This window comes from Tenrec ecaudatus, chromosome 4 (assembly GCF_050624435.1).
Source record: "Tenrec ecaudatus isolate mTenEca1 chromosome 4, mTenEca1.hap1, whole genome shotgun sequence".
Classification (NCBI taxonomy): domain Eukaryota; kingdom Metazoa; phylum Chordata; class Mammalia; order Afrosoricida; family Tenrecidae; genus Tenrec; species Tenrec ecaudatus.
In genome coordinates this window covers 164,413,791-164,431,687 of record NC_134533.1, presented here as the reverse complement: position 1 = coordinate 164,431,687, position 17,897 = coordinate 164,413,791, and the positions used below count along the sequence as shown (strand labels likewise).

The window sequence follows — 17,897 nt, the reverse complement described above, 5'->3', positions numbered from 1 at the left end:
ACTCACACGCATACTATTCAGTCTTTTACTATGTTTTATAATGACATGATTGGCCCAGAGAATTTCAATAATAGCATTTCTTTAGAATAATATACATATCTATTTAACTTGTAAAACTGCATTCTATAAAAGAGATAAAAGCTCTGCTAATTATAAAATAATGGGTTAGTGTTAAAATTACATTTTCTTTTAAATTTTATAGTTTCTTTTTGTAAAAGAGGCGTCTGTATCTTTTTACTTCCCTCTTACACAAGCGCCTACAATCCTAATTCAGGAAACCGGTAATACTTTTTTGTAAGCGAATCTCTATTGCATTCATGCCATCAGCCTCTGAACAGATGTCAGAAAGTAAAGATTGGCTGCTCGCAGATCAAGTAGCGGCTGCCAACTCTCGCGAGCTTTGTCAGTAACAGTTGATTGTAATGTCAATTCAGTCCAATTTACAGACTAGAGCAGCGGCTGCATTCCGAATCTCCCTGAAGTATTAAATGATCTCAACTCCTTGCAAACTTTATTATCTTTGTTTCACGGATTCGGGTAAGTTGCTCTGAATTTGCATCTTTGTGTAGCGCAAGTCACCGGGAAGCAGCGCACGCGGTAGGAATGTGATCCTTTCAGGGATTTACTGTGTGAACGCTCTCTCTGTGGGAGACAGTCACCGGAGCTTGCAAATAGCACAGATGAAGCAAGGGAGTCGGCTCCTATCTTCTTATGCTTTCGGGAAGCAGACTAAGTCCATTTAACTGCTGCAGAAACGATGCAAACGGTAACACGGTTGCGTCCCTGAGAAGCATGTTCTGATGGAAAGCCAAAGTAGAAAAAGCTATGCTGGTGGCTCAGTGAATCACTCCCTAAAAGAATAACAGAAGTCCTCCTTGACCAGGCTTGCTCCTTTCCGTTTATCTTCCTTTTTTCCCTACATGGTATAAAAGCATAGAATTCCTGTAGTGTTGTTTAATAGGATACTTTTCTTGATCTACTCATTGCCATCTGAAACTTTCAGAGTATTGATTGGTGAATGAAAGATCGGAGTTTCTTTTATTTAAAAGGGAAACCTGTTTACTGCAAACTTTTGCACTTTTGCTTTCTTTGTTTTTATAGGTGTATAAATTTAGTAACATCTTTCACATGTGTTATCATAAAAGTACCAACAAATGCACTTTTTATTTATCTGTCATCTCCTAAATCTACCTTTATTTTAATAGTATTCATTTCTGTGTAATTAGAGAATTAAACATTAAGCATATATAATATTTAAACTATTTAAACTAACTGGTAATATTATTGATGCTGTCTGATTAATTATGCTTCTATGTATATATTTTTTAATTTTATGACTATTTCAAGTTTTCATTAATGTACTTTATCATAAAGTTAGAAATCATTATACTTATCTTTGTAAATGCTTTCTTAATGTATCTCCTGTTATTAAAATAATTAACTAAAATATGATATTTTAAAACCTGACTTTAAAATTTAGAATGAAACTCTAGTCTTGTCACTCTAGACATGAAACACAATATTCTCTTGGGGGCCTACTAAATTTTCTAATTGCATTTACAAAGTTCTGTTGTTGTCTGCTACTGGTTTTGTTGTCTTTTTAATGTCCTACTTCTTTATTGTTCACTTTTATAAAATATAAGTGAATACTATCTTAGACATCCACATCTTATTTGTAAATATTATGCCTGCTTTTGATGGGATGTTTTAACAAAGTTTTAATACATATTGAAATATTCTCTTTCATTTTGGTATTTTCATGACAACACTCACCTACTCTTACCAAAATTGTATTTTCCAGATGTTAGAGAAGTGGAACTGAATCCATGTCAACTTAAAACCAATTTAAAGTGTCATCAAAGGCAAGGGCTATCTCTACTAGTGGGATATTCAAATTCAATGCTACTCAGAAGAGAAAAGTTTGTGAATATTGTGCATGTTAGAAGACAGTTACAGAATTCCTGTGCCATCGCACTGGATGCATGGTCTCACATTGCACATAGCCTTTACGTGCTTAATCGGTATCTGAAATAGGCTTGAAAACCAATGGTCCAGTCTATTTATAAACAAACTTCTTACATTCTGCCCTTCATTTAGCCTGCAACAAAGCATGCTTTTTAGTTTGGGGATAACGGCTTAATTGTTTTAATTTGATGAAATATATTTTAGTGGCAACTGCTCTAGATCAGATTAGATTTACTTAGGTGACTTTCCTCCCACCTTTTTAGGAGGAGGTGTTTTGTTTGTTTGCTTTATTTTTTTCCAAATAGGAATGAATACTTTATTACATTTTTTAGTAGATATGGAAGTCATCAAGAAAAGTCAACCCCCCCAAAAAAGTCCCCCCAAAACACCATTCCAAACTGTGAGAACTCTTATAAGAATTTGGATTATCCTCTAAGAAATTTCTGAGCAATTATTTAAAAAATTTGTTCCATTGTGGAGGTTAAATATAAATAAATGACTCTTTATAGCACTCATTGTTGGATATCCTTATCTTGCAGCATAACAGTATAGGTATCTTCTACTTATTGGCTAACAAATTACTATACTATTTTCAAAATTGAATTACCTATTAAAAAATGAAACAGTACTTTTTAAGTTGTATTCAACTTTTAGAGTGTTTGCTTAAAATGGTATTATGTAAACTTGGAATACAGTATTAGTGGTTTGCACTTTCAATTTTATGCCCACACAGCCCCCATAATCCATTTTCTTTTGTAATTTCATGTTCCCTCCTTCCTTGAAAATAATAAGCATTATGTTAATATTTCATTTTTTCTGAAATCTGATGCTGAATTTTACTGATGACATTTTGCTCCATTCCTTACGACAAGCATATAATATCCAAACCCACTGTTACCTAGTTGAGTCTGATTTACTGCTATCCAAAAGACAGAGCAGAACTGCCCTGTGGGCTTCTAAGACTGCTTCATATTCCTACCTCATGGCTGGTGGTTTTGAACTGCTGACCTTGTGTTTAGCAGCCCAATAGGTAACCACTATAACACCAAAGTTCTTTGACAAGCATATTATTAGAATTTAAATAATTTGGGAAAGGTCGGAAAACCAAGTAAGCTTTTTTGAAGAAATTTCATTATCAATATAGGTTTGCATATTTCCCCAGGTCTTTATTTTGTTATTATGGTTTTGATTACATAATTGTTTTAATAATGTGAACACATATACTATAAACTAATGTTATTGAAAAACTATTTGTATTATATTAGAGCAGCAAAGATTAAATTATGGAAATTACTGTGATGTTTATTTAGATAAAATATAATAAATAAATGATATAATATAAATATTAGTATATGTCAATGGTCACTATAAAATATGAATATGGGGATAATTATATTTTAATATTAAATTATTGGTTTTTATACTAGAGAACATTCACCAACAGGTAGTATTCATATTTATTGGAATTATGTTGCCTTTCTTTCTTTCTTTTTAAATACTTTTATTAGGGGCTCTGACATCTCTGATCATAATGCATACATTCATCCAGTGTGTCAAGAACATTTGCCACCATCATCATTTTCAAAGCATTCTCTTCTCCCTGAGCCCCTGATATGAGCTCCCCGTTTCTTCCCCCTCCCTCCCCCACCCGTCCTTCTTGAAATGTTGCCATTCTTGAAATGAGCATCAAAATGTACGATTGTTTTCAATGTTACTTAATTATATTGTATACAAGATGACAATTCACAGATATCCATGTTGAACAAAACATTCACAAAAAATACACTGGCACTGATATCTATTCAGTGAAAAATATATAAATAAATTAAAGATCACAAGAAACATTGGTGTAAGTAAACACTAAGTGACATCAGAATTATATGACAGTCTTTTCAAATGTTATACCTATAAGTGTATTTAAAATATATTTCTTATTAAATGCTAAGTTAGATATATTTTGGGAATGAGTATGCTTCTTTTTCAATACAATTTTTAGAAATAAAGTTAGAATTTTTTCAGGGATAAAATATTTGAAATTTTGGTTTACTAAGCTGAAATAATATTTAAGTATAACAACAGAAAAAATAACAGTAGGTATTCTAGGTATTGTATGAGACGTAGAGAAACACTGACTCAGACCAAGTGCAATGAGGAGACCTTGCGGATTAGTCTATTAGCATCACACCTGAGACAAGCCACTTTTGTATTTTAATATTTATTTTATTTCAAAAGTAGATATTAAAAAGTATTCTTCATAGCATTTCATTCCTCTCAACATGTCCAGCTTGATTTATTTAAGGAAAATGGGATGATTAATTATCAGGATAAAAAAGATCAACAGCAACTTTGTATAACTTGTATGCTGTGAGAAATAAAAAGATTTTTAGCAACTATTACAAAGACATGCATCTTTATGTTTTTGTTATATTTTATTTATTCTATTAATAATTTATAAATCATATAACAGACATATAGTATACATATTATTTATTTATGTCATCTATTATTTTATTTTAGCACAAAGCAAAATTTGTCAAATTAAAAAAAATAGTATCACTTAAGGAAAAAAGCTTTCTTATATGGTAATCACTATATATATCTTATTATATTTCTATATGTATATATAGATTTACATCCATAAGCTGGACAATGAGCTAAATAATCTGAGCTGTGATTTATTTTACTCAGAGATTTATTGTGGCCCAAAATCACTTGTGGATCACTAGGCATACTGTGAACAGAAATGAAATAATTTTATTTAAGACATGATATAATATTTTAATTCTTGGCCATTGTTATAGAGATAGCTCATTATCATCTGACTTCTAAGATCAACGGAATAAACAACAAATAAGATACAAATGCCAATACTCACAGAATTATATCCCGATTAAGGTAGACTGGATTTAAAATCACAATTGTAGGAAAAACGTAAAGTGCTGCACATTGATGATATTGTTATTATTATGTGAATGCCAAAAAGAATTTTTAATAGCTTTACACTGGTTATTTTCAGTGTGAGCTATATTTTCAGCATTCAACTATATTTCCATAATTTTTGTCTCTTTTTGTTACATGTCATTTTCAGAGTCTGAATTAATTTTTAAATTATTATTTTACAGAAACTCCAGTAAACATAATTGCTTTGTAACACAACCTGATTGCCTTAAATACTCTCTTCATATGATAAAGTAAAGTTATATTTAGATAATAAAATGCAAAAGAGTTATAGTTTAGGTTAAAACAATTATTATTTTCACCTCCCCTACTTTTTCTGGTGTTTATGCAGCTTTGATCTTCTGCGATAAATACACTATGATTAAAAAGCAGAAGTTCATCCCAAGGAATAAATATACATAGGTCTTTATATTTCTAACACTTAATTTTTTTAACTACATACATTTCTATAGTGGTAACATACTTATTAGTCTTTATAACTTGTAGAATAAGCAACTACTACTTTCTTTAACTTAACATTCTATAAGAAGAATATCCATATTCTCTCCTGACCATAGACTAGGATTGTAGGAAAGAAGGAATTATTGGGTGAAAATGGCCATTGAAAGTACCATGGAAACAGAAAAGCCAAATGATAGGATATATATGTATATATATAATTGTATATTATTATAATTATATATAATTGTATATAATTGTAATTATATATAATTGTAATTTTATATATATATATATATATATATATATATATATAATTACATGGGCTCTTCACAGTTTTTTCAAGAGCCACACCAATATTAAAGTCACAGATATTTCCGAGAATATACATGCTTCTGTTTCCCCTCTGATCAAAGTTTTCAGTCCATCTTAATGTTGCGCTGGTTGGGACTATGTATATATAGAGGATGAGTCAGATAATCTTGCAATGAACAATCTTTCTTCTTTTGAGTAAGTCTAATAAATTGACTTTTGAAAACCAAAAACTCTCTCTCTCTCTAGATTGCAATATTTTCTTCTGACTTCCCCTCCAGTTTTCCTCTAAAGTGAAACTTCTCAAACATCCTCTTTATTTCCAGAGTAATATTATATATTTCTAGCAAATCAAGTTTAAGGAACTCTATTAACACTGTCAGGTAAGTATTGGACTGCTAATCAGAAGGTTAGTGGTTCAAAACCACAGCCACCTATGGGACAAATATGAGGGTATTTCCCTCCATAAAGGTTTCCAACTTATATAGGCTTGCTTATTCAGAATTAACTTAATGGTGGTGGAGAGTACGAATTTAGTGATTGTTTCTGTGTATCTAATCTCATCCTTAAAATACATAAATCCCAAATTACTAAAATACTAATAATTGCTAAAAAAATTGGTAATAATTTTCCAAAAGTGAAATTTTTCTTTTATTTTCCCATGTCCCTTGTTTATTTTCTCAAATTAAATACAAAAATACATTCTACTCTTTTCTATTTTTCCTACATACACATTTATTGTGGTAGTAGATTTACTAGTTTTAATAATTTGTATTACCAATACGAAGTATGGTGTTAATATAAAATCAATGAATTATATATGCATAAGGATGCTAAGATTTCCTCTTTACCCCTTCCAGAAAACAATATGCAAAGCAAGGACACAATCATATACATCAAATTTCTCTTCTGGCTTCTTCTCTTTTGTATTTTTATCAAGAAATCACACACTGAAGAAGACATCGTCGTTACAACAAAGAGTGGAAGAGTGAGGGGCATGAACTTGTCAGTTCTTGGTGGCACAGTAACAGCCTTTCTTGGCATTCCCTATGCACAGCCGCCTATTGGTAGACTTAGATTCAAAAAACCGCAGCCCCTACCAAAGTGGTCCAATACTTGGAATGCCACAAAATATGCAAACTCTTGTTATCAGAACATAGACCAAAGTTTTCCTGGCTTCCTCGGATCAGAGATGTGGAACCCAAACACGGACCTTAGTGAAGACTGCCTATATCTAAATGTTTGGAGTCCGGCACCTAAACCAAAAAATGCCACGGTAATGGTATGGATCTATGGTGGTGGTTTTCAAACGGGAACGTCATCTTTACAAGTTTACGATGGCAAATTTCTGGCGCGTGTAGAAAGAGTTATTGTCGTTTCAATGAACTATAGGGTGGGTGCCCTAGGATTCTTAGCTGTGCCAGGAAATCCGGAAGCACCAGGGAACGTGGGTTTATTTGATCAACAATTGGCACTTGAGTGGGTCCAAAAAAATATAGCAGCTTTTGGTGGGAATCCTAAAAGTGTAACTCTTTTTGGAGAAAGTGCAGGAGCAGGTTCGGTCAGCCTTCATTTACTATCTCCTCGAAGCCACCCACTCTTCACCAGGGCCATCCTGCAAAGTGGATCCTCGAATGCCCCGTGGACAGTAATGTCTCCCTATGAAGCCCGAAACAGAACATTGACCTTAGCGAAATTTCTTGGTTGCTCAAGAGAAAATGAGACTGAGATAATCAAATGCCTTCAAAATAAAGAGCCCCAGGAAATCCTCCTGAATGAAGTATTTGTTGTCCCTTTTGAGTCTCTCTTGTTAGTCAATTTTGGCCCAACGGTGGATGGGGATTTTCTCACGGACATGCCAGACACCTTGCTCCAGCTTGGACAATTCAAAAAGACCCAGCTCTTGGTGGGGGTGAATAGAGATGAAGGCACAGCATTCTTGGTGTATGGGGCTCCTGGCTTTAGCAAAGATAACAACAGCATCATCAATAGAGAACAATTTCAAGAAGGATTAAGACTGTTTTTCCCAGGAGTGAGTGACTTTGGGAAGGAAGCAATCCTTTTCCACTATACAGATTGGTTGGATGACCAGAGACCTGAGCATTACCGGGAGGCCTTAGATGATGTTATTGGAGATTACAATTTCATATGTCCTGCCTTGGAGTTTGCTAGAAAATTCTCAGAATTGGGACAAAGTACCTTTTTCTATCACTTTGAACACCAGTCCTCCAAACTTCCTTGGCCAGAATGGATGGGAGTGATGCATGGTTATGAAATTGAGTTTATTTTTGGTTTACCTCTGGAAAGAAAAGTTAACTACACAAGAGCTGAGGAAATTTTGAGTAGATCCATAATGAAACGCTGGGCAAATTTTGCAAAATATGGGTAAGTGGTGGCTTTTTGTAATTGTTCTGTGGGTTTTACTTTTCATAGTTTATTTTTATCTCATGTGTAGACTCAGGTACTTAAATAACCATGGAAACTTCATTAGTCACCTGGTTTCATGTCCAAAATACTGAAGAACTTAACAGTATTAACCTAATATTCGATGTCAATTTATGCTTACGTTGAGAAATAAAATTACTATAACATTGGTTTTAATTCTACATTTACAATGTTCATAGATAAAAACAAGCATGTATGCAGTGTTTTAGTGATACCTGGTCCAGGAAGAAATACATATATGCTCAGGGAAATGAAAGTGCAAGATGATGATGATGGAGTTGGGCTTCAGATTACCTCCCTCACGGACAGTTTGTTGTTTTAATATGTGTTTATAAGACAGGTTAATCCAGAATGCTCAGGTTACTCAGGCTTTCCAGGAGTTTTGAGAGCGCTCATGGTTGACTGCACTCTTCTCTAGGTACAAATTAATTTGAATGATCTTGGATAATTGGAGAGATTATGAAAAGATATAGTTACCTAATTTATTATATATATTGTTATATATATAGGATATTCATTCTAAATACATGTGTATAGAAAGAAAAGTTTTTATCTTTTACATTTCAAGGTACTTATCAACCCAAACCAAATTTAAATATTTGGGTAATCTGAAAAAATATGAATAATCAAAATAAATAATTAGAAATTGGAACATCTGTTTTTAAAAGGAATGCTTACAAAAGCTCGCAAGTCAGTTGCACACTCTTTAATAATTAAAACATTTATTGATTATAATATTCTTGTTTGGGATTTTATGAACACATCTGTTTTAATTCACTCTGTTTTATTGTATATGTATATCTGCAGTATAATTTATATGATGATTTTCCCTCAAACATTTTAATACCTATCAATGGTGTACAAAGTTATTCTTTTTCACTTAGCATTAAAGCCCCTCTACAATCTTGGTCCTGCAAGGAAATCTTGTTGAAGATCATCTAGTATCAATTGCAGCAGCACATTGACAGGGAGCTGCCATAGGTTCAGGATGGATTCAGAAGAGAACGTGAAACAAGGGATAGCATTGCTGATGTCAGTTAGATCTTGGCTGAAAGTAGAAAATACCTAACGGATATTGATTTGTGTTGTATTGACTGTGCAAAAGCATCTGACTGGGTGAGTCACACAAACTATGAATGTCTTGAGAAGAATAGAAAGTCCCAAACATGGCGAGTTCCCTGACCTAGCTCACCGAACTGCCCGCGGCCCATGTTCCCGTTGCCTTTTATCTGCTCTCCTTTCCCTCCCGGGAGTTCTTTCCCTGCCTCCATAAATCTTTCTTAAGTTCTTAAAAAACTAAAAACCAGAAAAAAAGAAAGTTCCAAACACATCCGTGCTCATGTGGAACTTGTATATGGATCAAGAGACAGTTGTGCAAATAGGACAAGAGAACTCTGAATGTTGCATGTTGATTTCATCAAGGAGTTTATGCGCATGTGTGTTTTCTCTCACAATGAAAACGATGAGCGTCGGATGTGTCAAAGGTATACGGACAACAGATAGAAATGAATCAGTGAGGAAACTCTTTCACTCAGAAACCTATAGAGACAGTTCTGTTCTGTCCTACGGGTCACTATGAGTTGGCATGAATTTGATGACAAGGAGTGTGGTTCACATTGGTGCAGAGATCTTTATTGTGGTTATATTTTCTTGTTTGAGTGTGGCTTTAAGCATTATATATTGGCCTTTGTTTCTCATGATGAATTTTTACTTTAACAACTGTTTTATCAGAAATTAATATTGTTACTCCTGCTAACTTACCATTAATTTTATTTTTTTCATCCTTTGATGGGTCTATTTTTGTCTTTATATCTGAGATGTTTCCTGTTAGCAGGATATTGATTGATCAGGTTTTCTATCCATTCTGCTTGTTTCTGTCTCCTCATTGGTGAGATCGAGTCATTTATATTCAGTGTCATTATTGATAGATGTGATTTTATTGCTATAATTTTCTTTGCTTATTCTTTGTTAAATGTAATTTCCTGTGATGACTTTCCTGTGGGTTTTCATGTCATCATAGCCTTTGCTTTTATTGGTTTTATATTACTTTTTAGTAGTTTGTTATGGTTTTGCTCTTATTTTATTGAATTTTTACCCTCTTATTTACGATTTACTTTTTATTCATTTCTTCCTAAGTTTAAATTAATTTGTTCTTTTTTACAAGCTATTCAGTTTCTTCTCCACTAGCTTTATTTGGTATCCAATATAATCTCTCTATTACTCTATAATTATCTTCATTGCATAATTTAATTTCTGATGCCCCATGTAAAATTTTGTAATTTAATTTTACTTGGTGTCTTTCTTGAGTGAGTTCATTTCTCACTGATGATGTGTTGTATGTTGATGTTAGGTTGCTCTCTGTTGTTGATTCTCTTTCCAAAGAACTCTTTTTAGTAATTTTTGGAAGGTTAATTTAGTTTTATTTAGTTTTTCTATGTCTGAAATGTCCTTATTTATTTCTTATATTTCTGGGATTTTTTTGAATGTATGATTCTTGGGTAGCAAGTTTTTTCTTGCAAGGTTTTGTTTATATTGTTCCATTGTTTTATTTATTACATGTTTTTAATGAAAAATCCTATTAAAATAATCTTTAGATTTAGCTCAATAATAAGAATATTCACTTTTGTTTTTCTCCAAGTCATTCTTGAATTTCTTTCTTTTTCTTTGATGTTAGAAAATATAACTTTGGTACATAAAAGTGGTTTTCTTTTCTTTTTTTTTTTTAAACGTTTTATTAGGGGCTCATACAACTCTTATCACAGTCCATACATATACATACATCAATTGTATAAAGCACATCTGTGAATTCTTTGCCCTAATCATTTTCTTTTCTTTCTTTCTTTTCCCTTTTCTTTTTTTACATTTTATTAGGGACTCATACAACTCTTATCACAATCCATACATATACATACATCAATTGTATAAAGCACATCCATACATTCCCCGCCCCAATCATTCTCAAAGCATTTGCTCTCCACTTAAGCCCTTTGCATCAGGTCCTCTTTTTTTTACCCCCCTCCCTCCCCGCTCCCCCCTCCCTCATGTGCCCTTTGTAATTTATACATCATTATTTTGTCATATCTTGCTCTATCCGGAGTCTCCCTCCCCCCCCCCCCTCTTCTCTGTCGTCCCTCTCCCAGGGAGGAGATCACAAGTGGATCCCTGTAATCAGTTCCCCCTTTCCAACCCACTCACCCTACGCTCTCCCAGCATCGCCCCTCACACCCTTGGTCCTGAAGGTATCGTCCACCCTGGATTCCCTGTGCCTCCAGCCCTCATATGTACCAGTGTACAACCTCTGCCCTACCCAGCCCTGCAAGGTAGAATTCAGATCATGGTAGTTGGGGGGAGGAAGCATCCAGGATCTGGGGGAAAGCTGTGCTCTTCGTCGGTACTACCTTGCACCCTGACTGACCCATCTCCTCTCCTAAGCCCCTCTATGAGGGGATCTCCAGTGGCCGACACTTGGGCCTTGGGTCTCCACTCTGCACCTCCCCCTTCATTCAATGTGGTATATATATATAAATATATACATATACATATATATATATGCACATACACACACACATTCTTTTTTCTTTTTTTTTGCATGATGCCTTATACCTGGTCCCTTTGACACCTCGTGATCGCACTGGCTGGTGTGCTTCTTCCATGTGGGCTTTTTTGCTTCTGAGCTAGATGGCCGCTTGTTTATCTTCAAGCCTTTAAGACCCCAGACACTATCTCTTTTGATAGTCGGGCACCATCCTCTTTCTTCGCCACATTTGCTTATGCACCCATTTGTCTTCAGCGATCCTATCATGGAGGTGTGCAGTCAATGATATGATGATTTTTTTGTTCTTTGATGCCTGCTAACTGATCCCTTTGGGATCACTCGCTCACTCAGGCTGGTGTGTTCTTCCATGTGGGCTTTGTTGCTTCTGAGCTAGATGGCCGCTTGTTTATCTTCAAGCCTTTAAGACCCCAGTCACTATCTCTTTTGATAGCCGGGCACCATCAGCTTTCTTCACCACATTTACTTGTTCACCCACTTTGACTTCAGCAGTTGTGTCGGGAGAGTGAGCATCATAGAGTACCAATTTAATAAACGAAAGTATTCATGCATTGAGGAAGTGCTTGAGTAGAGGCCCAAGGTCCTTCCGCCACCTTAATATTAAACCTATAAATGTAGATAATTAGATCTATTTCCCCGTCCTTATATATATGTTTGCATGTACACGTCTTTGTCTAGACCTAATGGTGGTTTTCTTTTGGGGTAAATTCCATTTGCCCTTTTTGTTTTCCTTCAATTTTTAAATGGTTATTTTCTGTTTTATCATGACTTTAGAGAACTTTTCTTCCAGTATTTCTTGACCTTTAATCACTGTGATGGTATATTTATCAAACATTAGTTGTTTCTTTAGAAAATTACCATAGAAGTAGTTGGTTTATGTGGTAGTTACATAATCTGATATCAATTTAAGACATGTGAGTGAATGGGTGGAGTTTAGCATGTCAATCAGATGGCTAAACCTGATCAGGTGACAGCTTGATGACCTCATTTGGAGACACTAAGGAGATAAACAACTTGCTGGAGGCGGGACACATGTTCACTCCCTGGGAGACATTGAAGCAGGACACATCGAGGTACGCTAGTGCCACGAGGTGGAGGAGCCATGCAGAGACCACTGCCAGCGCTGAGATGCTTACAATGACACTGGATCTGCAAGACTTCCTACCCACTGGCCTGTTATCTTCCTTCATTTGGCATCATTGCATGTGGTTTGTGAGTTTGAAGAGAACTTTATAGGTTGGTATCAGACGTATGGGCTAATATTATGGACTTGATATGGACTGGGCTGGGATGTTTTCTCAATATTTAATTGCTTTTGTCTATAAAGTTCCTTCTTATACAGATATGAGTATCTGTGAATTTATTTCTCTAGTCTACCCAGACTAACACAGTTTACTTTGTCTTTTCTTTTTTTACTTCTTTTTTTAATGTGGTTGTTCTTCCTGTAATTTGGACTAGTGAGCTTTATCTTCCAGCTCACAGGTTCATGCTGTAATTTATTCAATTCTACTGCTTTGTTCTCAGAATGTTAGCTAGTTCTAATATCTTAGTGTTTGTCTTTTGGATTACTATTTGAAGTTGTTAAATCATTCTTAGGTTTTTCATTTATTTTGTGTGATTTTTGGTGTAGTACTTTCCTGAGTTATTTTATTTTCTCTCCTGATCTTTGTTTTTGTGTTTTTCTGAAGCTCTGCTGAATTCTTCTTCTATTTGTCTAAAGCAACTGACCATTGTTTTTCTTAACCTCACGGGAAGGTCTAGTAATAGTTTCTTATCTGGAAACTCTACATCTGTGTCTGTGCACAGGCTTCTTTGTATAAGATTTTCCTGTTTTTCCATGTGCACTGAAGTTGCCTGTCATTTCTGAAACATAATGTATTGATATTTGTATATATTTGTTGGTCTGGTAATATTAGAATGAGTAATATCCTCTGTGTTCTAGTTGTAAAAATTGAAATTTCAAGGGTGGTTGGATTATGTGGCAATAGCCTATTCTGGGCAAAGATTGATGACAGACACATATTGGTTAATATTTTCATCAAGGTTGGAGACTTGAGGTTGCGTTTGCCAGGAAATGTAGGCCAGTGATTGAAACAGCTGTCAGAAAAGGAGAAAAGAGACACTATCTAAGAATATATCTCTCTCTCTACCCACATGAACTTTCTTTGATGGAGTGAATGTCAGCGCAGGAGCAGAACCTCAGGTCAAATTAAGTGATCCTTATCCGACAAGGATCAGGTGTTTGGACTGTGCCATTCTCAAGTCTCGGACTCCAGCAATTTAATGGACTTCACCCCCTCCCAACCCCCGACACATATCCCCCTGAATGCATTCAGTCAGTGTTGTCCTTCCCCAGTGCTGGCTTATGCAAGGTATGTTGAAGCAAAAGTGCATTGTCCTCTGTTGTATTCAATTAAGTATGGGGCCAGAATAGGCATGGGGATCGAGGACTGAGCTCATCTTTTCCTTTCTTCCATTGCCAATTTCTGGATCCCTTAGACTCATGTTGTTGGGCCAGCTAAGAATTCTCTGCTATTTCAGGGTTTCTTTCCCTCTCAATTGCCAGGCAATGGGTGGTTCAGAGTTTGTTCTCCCGAGGTTTAGAATTAGGTATTTGAATCCTCCCTGTGTTTTAGTGAAGTTTTTGTTTGAAGAGGGTGCCATATTGTCATATTTTTTATCCTTCTGAAAGGTGATCAATACTTACATTATTTTTTTCTTAAACAGCAAGCCCATGTGTATTATCTATTAATTTTGTCAGATACAAAGAAATGCAAACAATTACCATGTGATTGTTTCATTGTAACAATTGTATACAACTCAATCCCACTGTTGTTAGGTGTCAGTGGGTAGAATCTGACTCATAGCAACCCCACGTACAAAGAAGAAAACACTGCCCAGTCCTAATGCATCCAAGATTCTTCCTACCTTTGAGCCCATTGTCACCAACATGTAAATACAACACATTGACTGTGGGATCTAGGCCACAAATGAATGGTCCTGAGGAGCTTGGCACAATTAAATAAGAAAAATCATTAAGAAAGTGGCCTTGGAGATGAGTGCTAAGTTTATTCAACTCTGGGATTTTAGTAATCATATACACCTGATAATGGGCAATGTACTAATCTTAGTCTTCCAAGCATTAAAGGGAGTTCGAAGAATACAAAAGGAGCAAATGTTCTTTAAGATAAGCATCCTTTTCTGTGTACATGCAGATTTGACTGCATTTAGGAAAACACTTAATCCAAGCATTCATAAAAACAGATGTGCTGTGGATAATCGTCCTTCCTGGAATTAGTGTCGAGGTGTCCCCCAGGTCCCAGGCCTGTGAAAGCAATGCCTTTTCACTAGGCCTTGGCATCCAAACGCCCTGTAGGCACAGACCATGTATACCTTCTTCTAGGTCCTGAGTTTCCCACAATTTCCCCTTTTGTTTTCTGTGTTAACTTCAAAAAGGCTATAAAGGCAACATGAGTGCTCTCTTGAGCTTTCTTCAGAGACACTGGGAGACTGCAAGAATACAAACAATAGCAATGAGTAATATAGAGAAACCAGAGCCGGTACTATGCATAGGACTCTGTACTCAGGCCCAGGGGTCAAGTTCCAAGTCCATTCACCAACTGTTTAATCATGTCAGTGTCAGAAGACTTTTCTCACCCATTTCCTGGAGGCATTGAAATTTTCTTTCTTCAGCTGGATGTTCCCTTTAAGTAATTTTAAATGGTGTTTAGTTAAGGACCAATCGTGTAAGGTTTAATTATGTGGTTAAAGGATGACACACAACATTTGAAATGTTCCCATCACAGTTCAGTATCAGTTGGTGTTGTAAATATATTATTTGATATCCCAACCACCGAACAGCCATTTTCCTGCTCACTTTTTGTCTGCCTTTGCTGGTGGGAGTTGGATTGCCATTTCTGCACAAAATGCTTACTTTGATGGATTCTTGAAGTGCCACTCCAGTGATAGTGGCGGTATTAGCAATGACTGTAAGTCCCAGGATGCCATCAGTCAGCATCCTCATAAACTGGTGAGGTCTTTTCAAAACTTCTGTTACTCTCTGCACCAGAAAAGAGGCTTCTGGACTGTCTTCCCACTTGTGGTCCAATTTTACCAGGACTCATACCCCTGTCAGTTCTCAAGATGTGAATGCTGTCTTTAGAAAAGTGTATGGTTAAGACATGTTTACAATTCACAATCTAGAAAGGTGGTACAATTTCATTTATCATGGTGTGCCTCACTGTAAATATATATGGCAACAGACATAAAGAAACTATCTGTGCCTCATTTGTAGTATAAGAATTAGTGGAACTAGACCAGCTGGAGCCTATGGAATTCCCTGTATATTCCACCATAGATTTTGTGGCTAAAGGTATTTTCCACAAATCCCATTGTTTCAGGCCCCTCTTAGGTTTGAATTACCACAGGCAAATTGGTGCGAGGTCTCTTTGTGTCAGGCCATCAGTTGAGGCCAGGTGGTCCTGGGTTATCATCGCCAAAGAGGAATCCACAAGCACTCTCCCTCCTCTGTGGCAACCCAAGCATACCTCCTAGCATGCGCGCTCAGCACCCAGTTCCCAAGCGCCACTGTCCTTCTTCCACCAGATTTCCTCAGGTTCGCCTTTCTGTGTGGGGGTGGAAACATGGCATTCTAGATATCATAGAGGCTTTGGTAGAGAGAGAAAATGAAGAGTTAACAAGACTAGATGAAGTTTGTCATATACAGAATCACCTTTCACTTTACCCTTCTGCTGTTGTAACTGAAATTTTAGATTGCCATGCATTTGTCCAATGAGAGCTTGGCATGGAGATGATGGAGGTACCAGTCTTGACAAAAACTGCTTGTTAGTGTAAGTGGGACTATTGTCTGTTTTCAAATGGGCTGGGTATACCTCACGGCAAAGCAGGAAAACAAATGGCTAGCAACATGGTTGTGGATAAGCTGATGCCCAGGACAATCCTGAAAATGTATCTGTTCAGACCCCAGGGGTCTGAACAAGGGTATGTGAGCAACATCCATTTGCCGAAATGCATTGGACAGATTCCTTCTAAGATGAACTCCTCTGGGTCTGTCCGTCAGGGTCATTTGCTTGCAGTGTAAGCAATCATGGACCATTTCTCTGGCTTGAGACCAGACAAGATGATTCCATTACCATAGACTACCCCATTATTGTACAGCTGCTGGTGCTCTGCTCATGGGGGTGCAAGAGACAGCAGAGCGTGTTGAGTTAACATCAGTACTTGAAATTCCCACGGCTATGGGTCCAGGCAAGGAGCTTTGAGCTCAGATGTGTCTGACACATACCACGTAGCTGTGAAATCTTCACTGAATCTGTAAAGTGAGATAGAACTTACCACTGTCAGAAGGTAGGGCCACTTCACCATTGCTGCTTCAATGAAAGAACATTCTGGCACTGCCCATGCATAGTCACTCACTGTACGGATTAGCTGCTTCACATTTTGCACATCAGATAAGGGCAAATATTTCTTTTTTTCCAGCCAAGGTAAAACAACTTTGAAAAGATAGGGTGGAGGGACCCCAATACGCAGCTCTAGCATTTCTAGAAGTGTTCTTAAAATGTGTTGTGGCCCCCTAAAGTGGCGTAGGGTATGAGAATTTGTTAGTAATCTGTGGAGCTATTTCAGGAAGTTTCCTAGAGTTTTCCTATAGTGCCAATCCAATTTCCCATAAAAAAATCACCCAGCTCTATTTGAAAATCTACAGAAAATTCTAATAGAGTTTTGTATCTGAGTCAGAATGTAAGGCAATGTTATGATAGTAGGGTCAAGTGCACTCAGTGTCAACAGCGACATAACCAGTAGCAATCAGGTGAGCTTTTTGCTTCCAATAAAGCCAAAATATGTGGGGTCTGTATTTCTCAGATGCAATCAGTCCTGCAGGTTTTCCTCGTGGGTTAGTGAAGCAGTGGGCTGAATTGCCATGTGAAAAACAAGGTGGTACGCTGGATGAACATCAGTGGATCTTACGTTGGCTGTTGCGTTCTTCCACAAACTGTAAGTCTAGACGAGCTTCGGGAGCGACCTCTCACTGGCTATTCAGTTGGGAATCCCTTTGAAGTGTCAACAGGAGTTCAAGCTCAGATATGGGAGTACCCAAGAAGGGCTGCACACAACTGATATCGATCCCCAATTTTTGAAAATCATTCGACATTTGTAGGTGATACTTTTGGATTTCAAATTTCTGTGGCCTAATGGTGGTGTAGGC

General features: G+C 36.4%; 1 protein-coding gene across 1 annotated transcript in view; it reads left to right on the top strand.

Moving 5' to 3' along the window:
- Positions 1-369: 369 nt before the first annotated feature.
- The window catches only part of BCHE (butyrylcholinesterase), a 94,488-nt gene continuing 76,960 nt past the window's right edge, over positions 370-17,897 (top strand). Inside the window, exons 1-2 of the mRNA XM_075546999.1 lie at positions 370-537; positions 6,534-8,058. Of these exons, the coding sequence (XP_075403114.1) occupies positions 489-537; positions 6,534-8,058 (1,574 nt within the window). The 5' untranslated portion in view covers positions 370-488. The remainder of the gene's footprint in view (positions 538-6,533; positions 8,059-17,897) is intronic.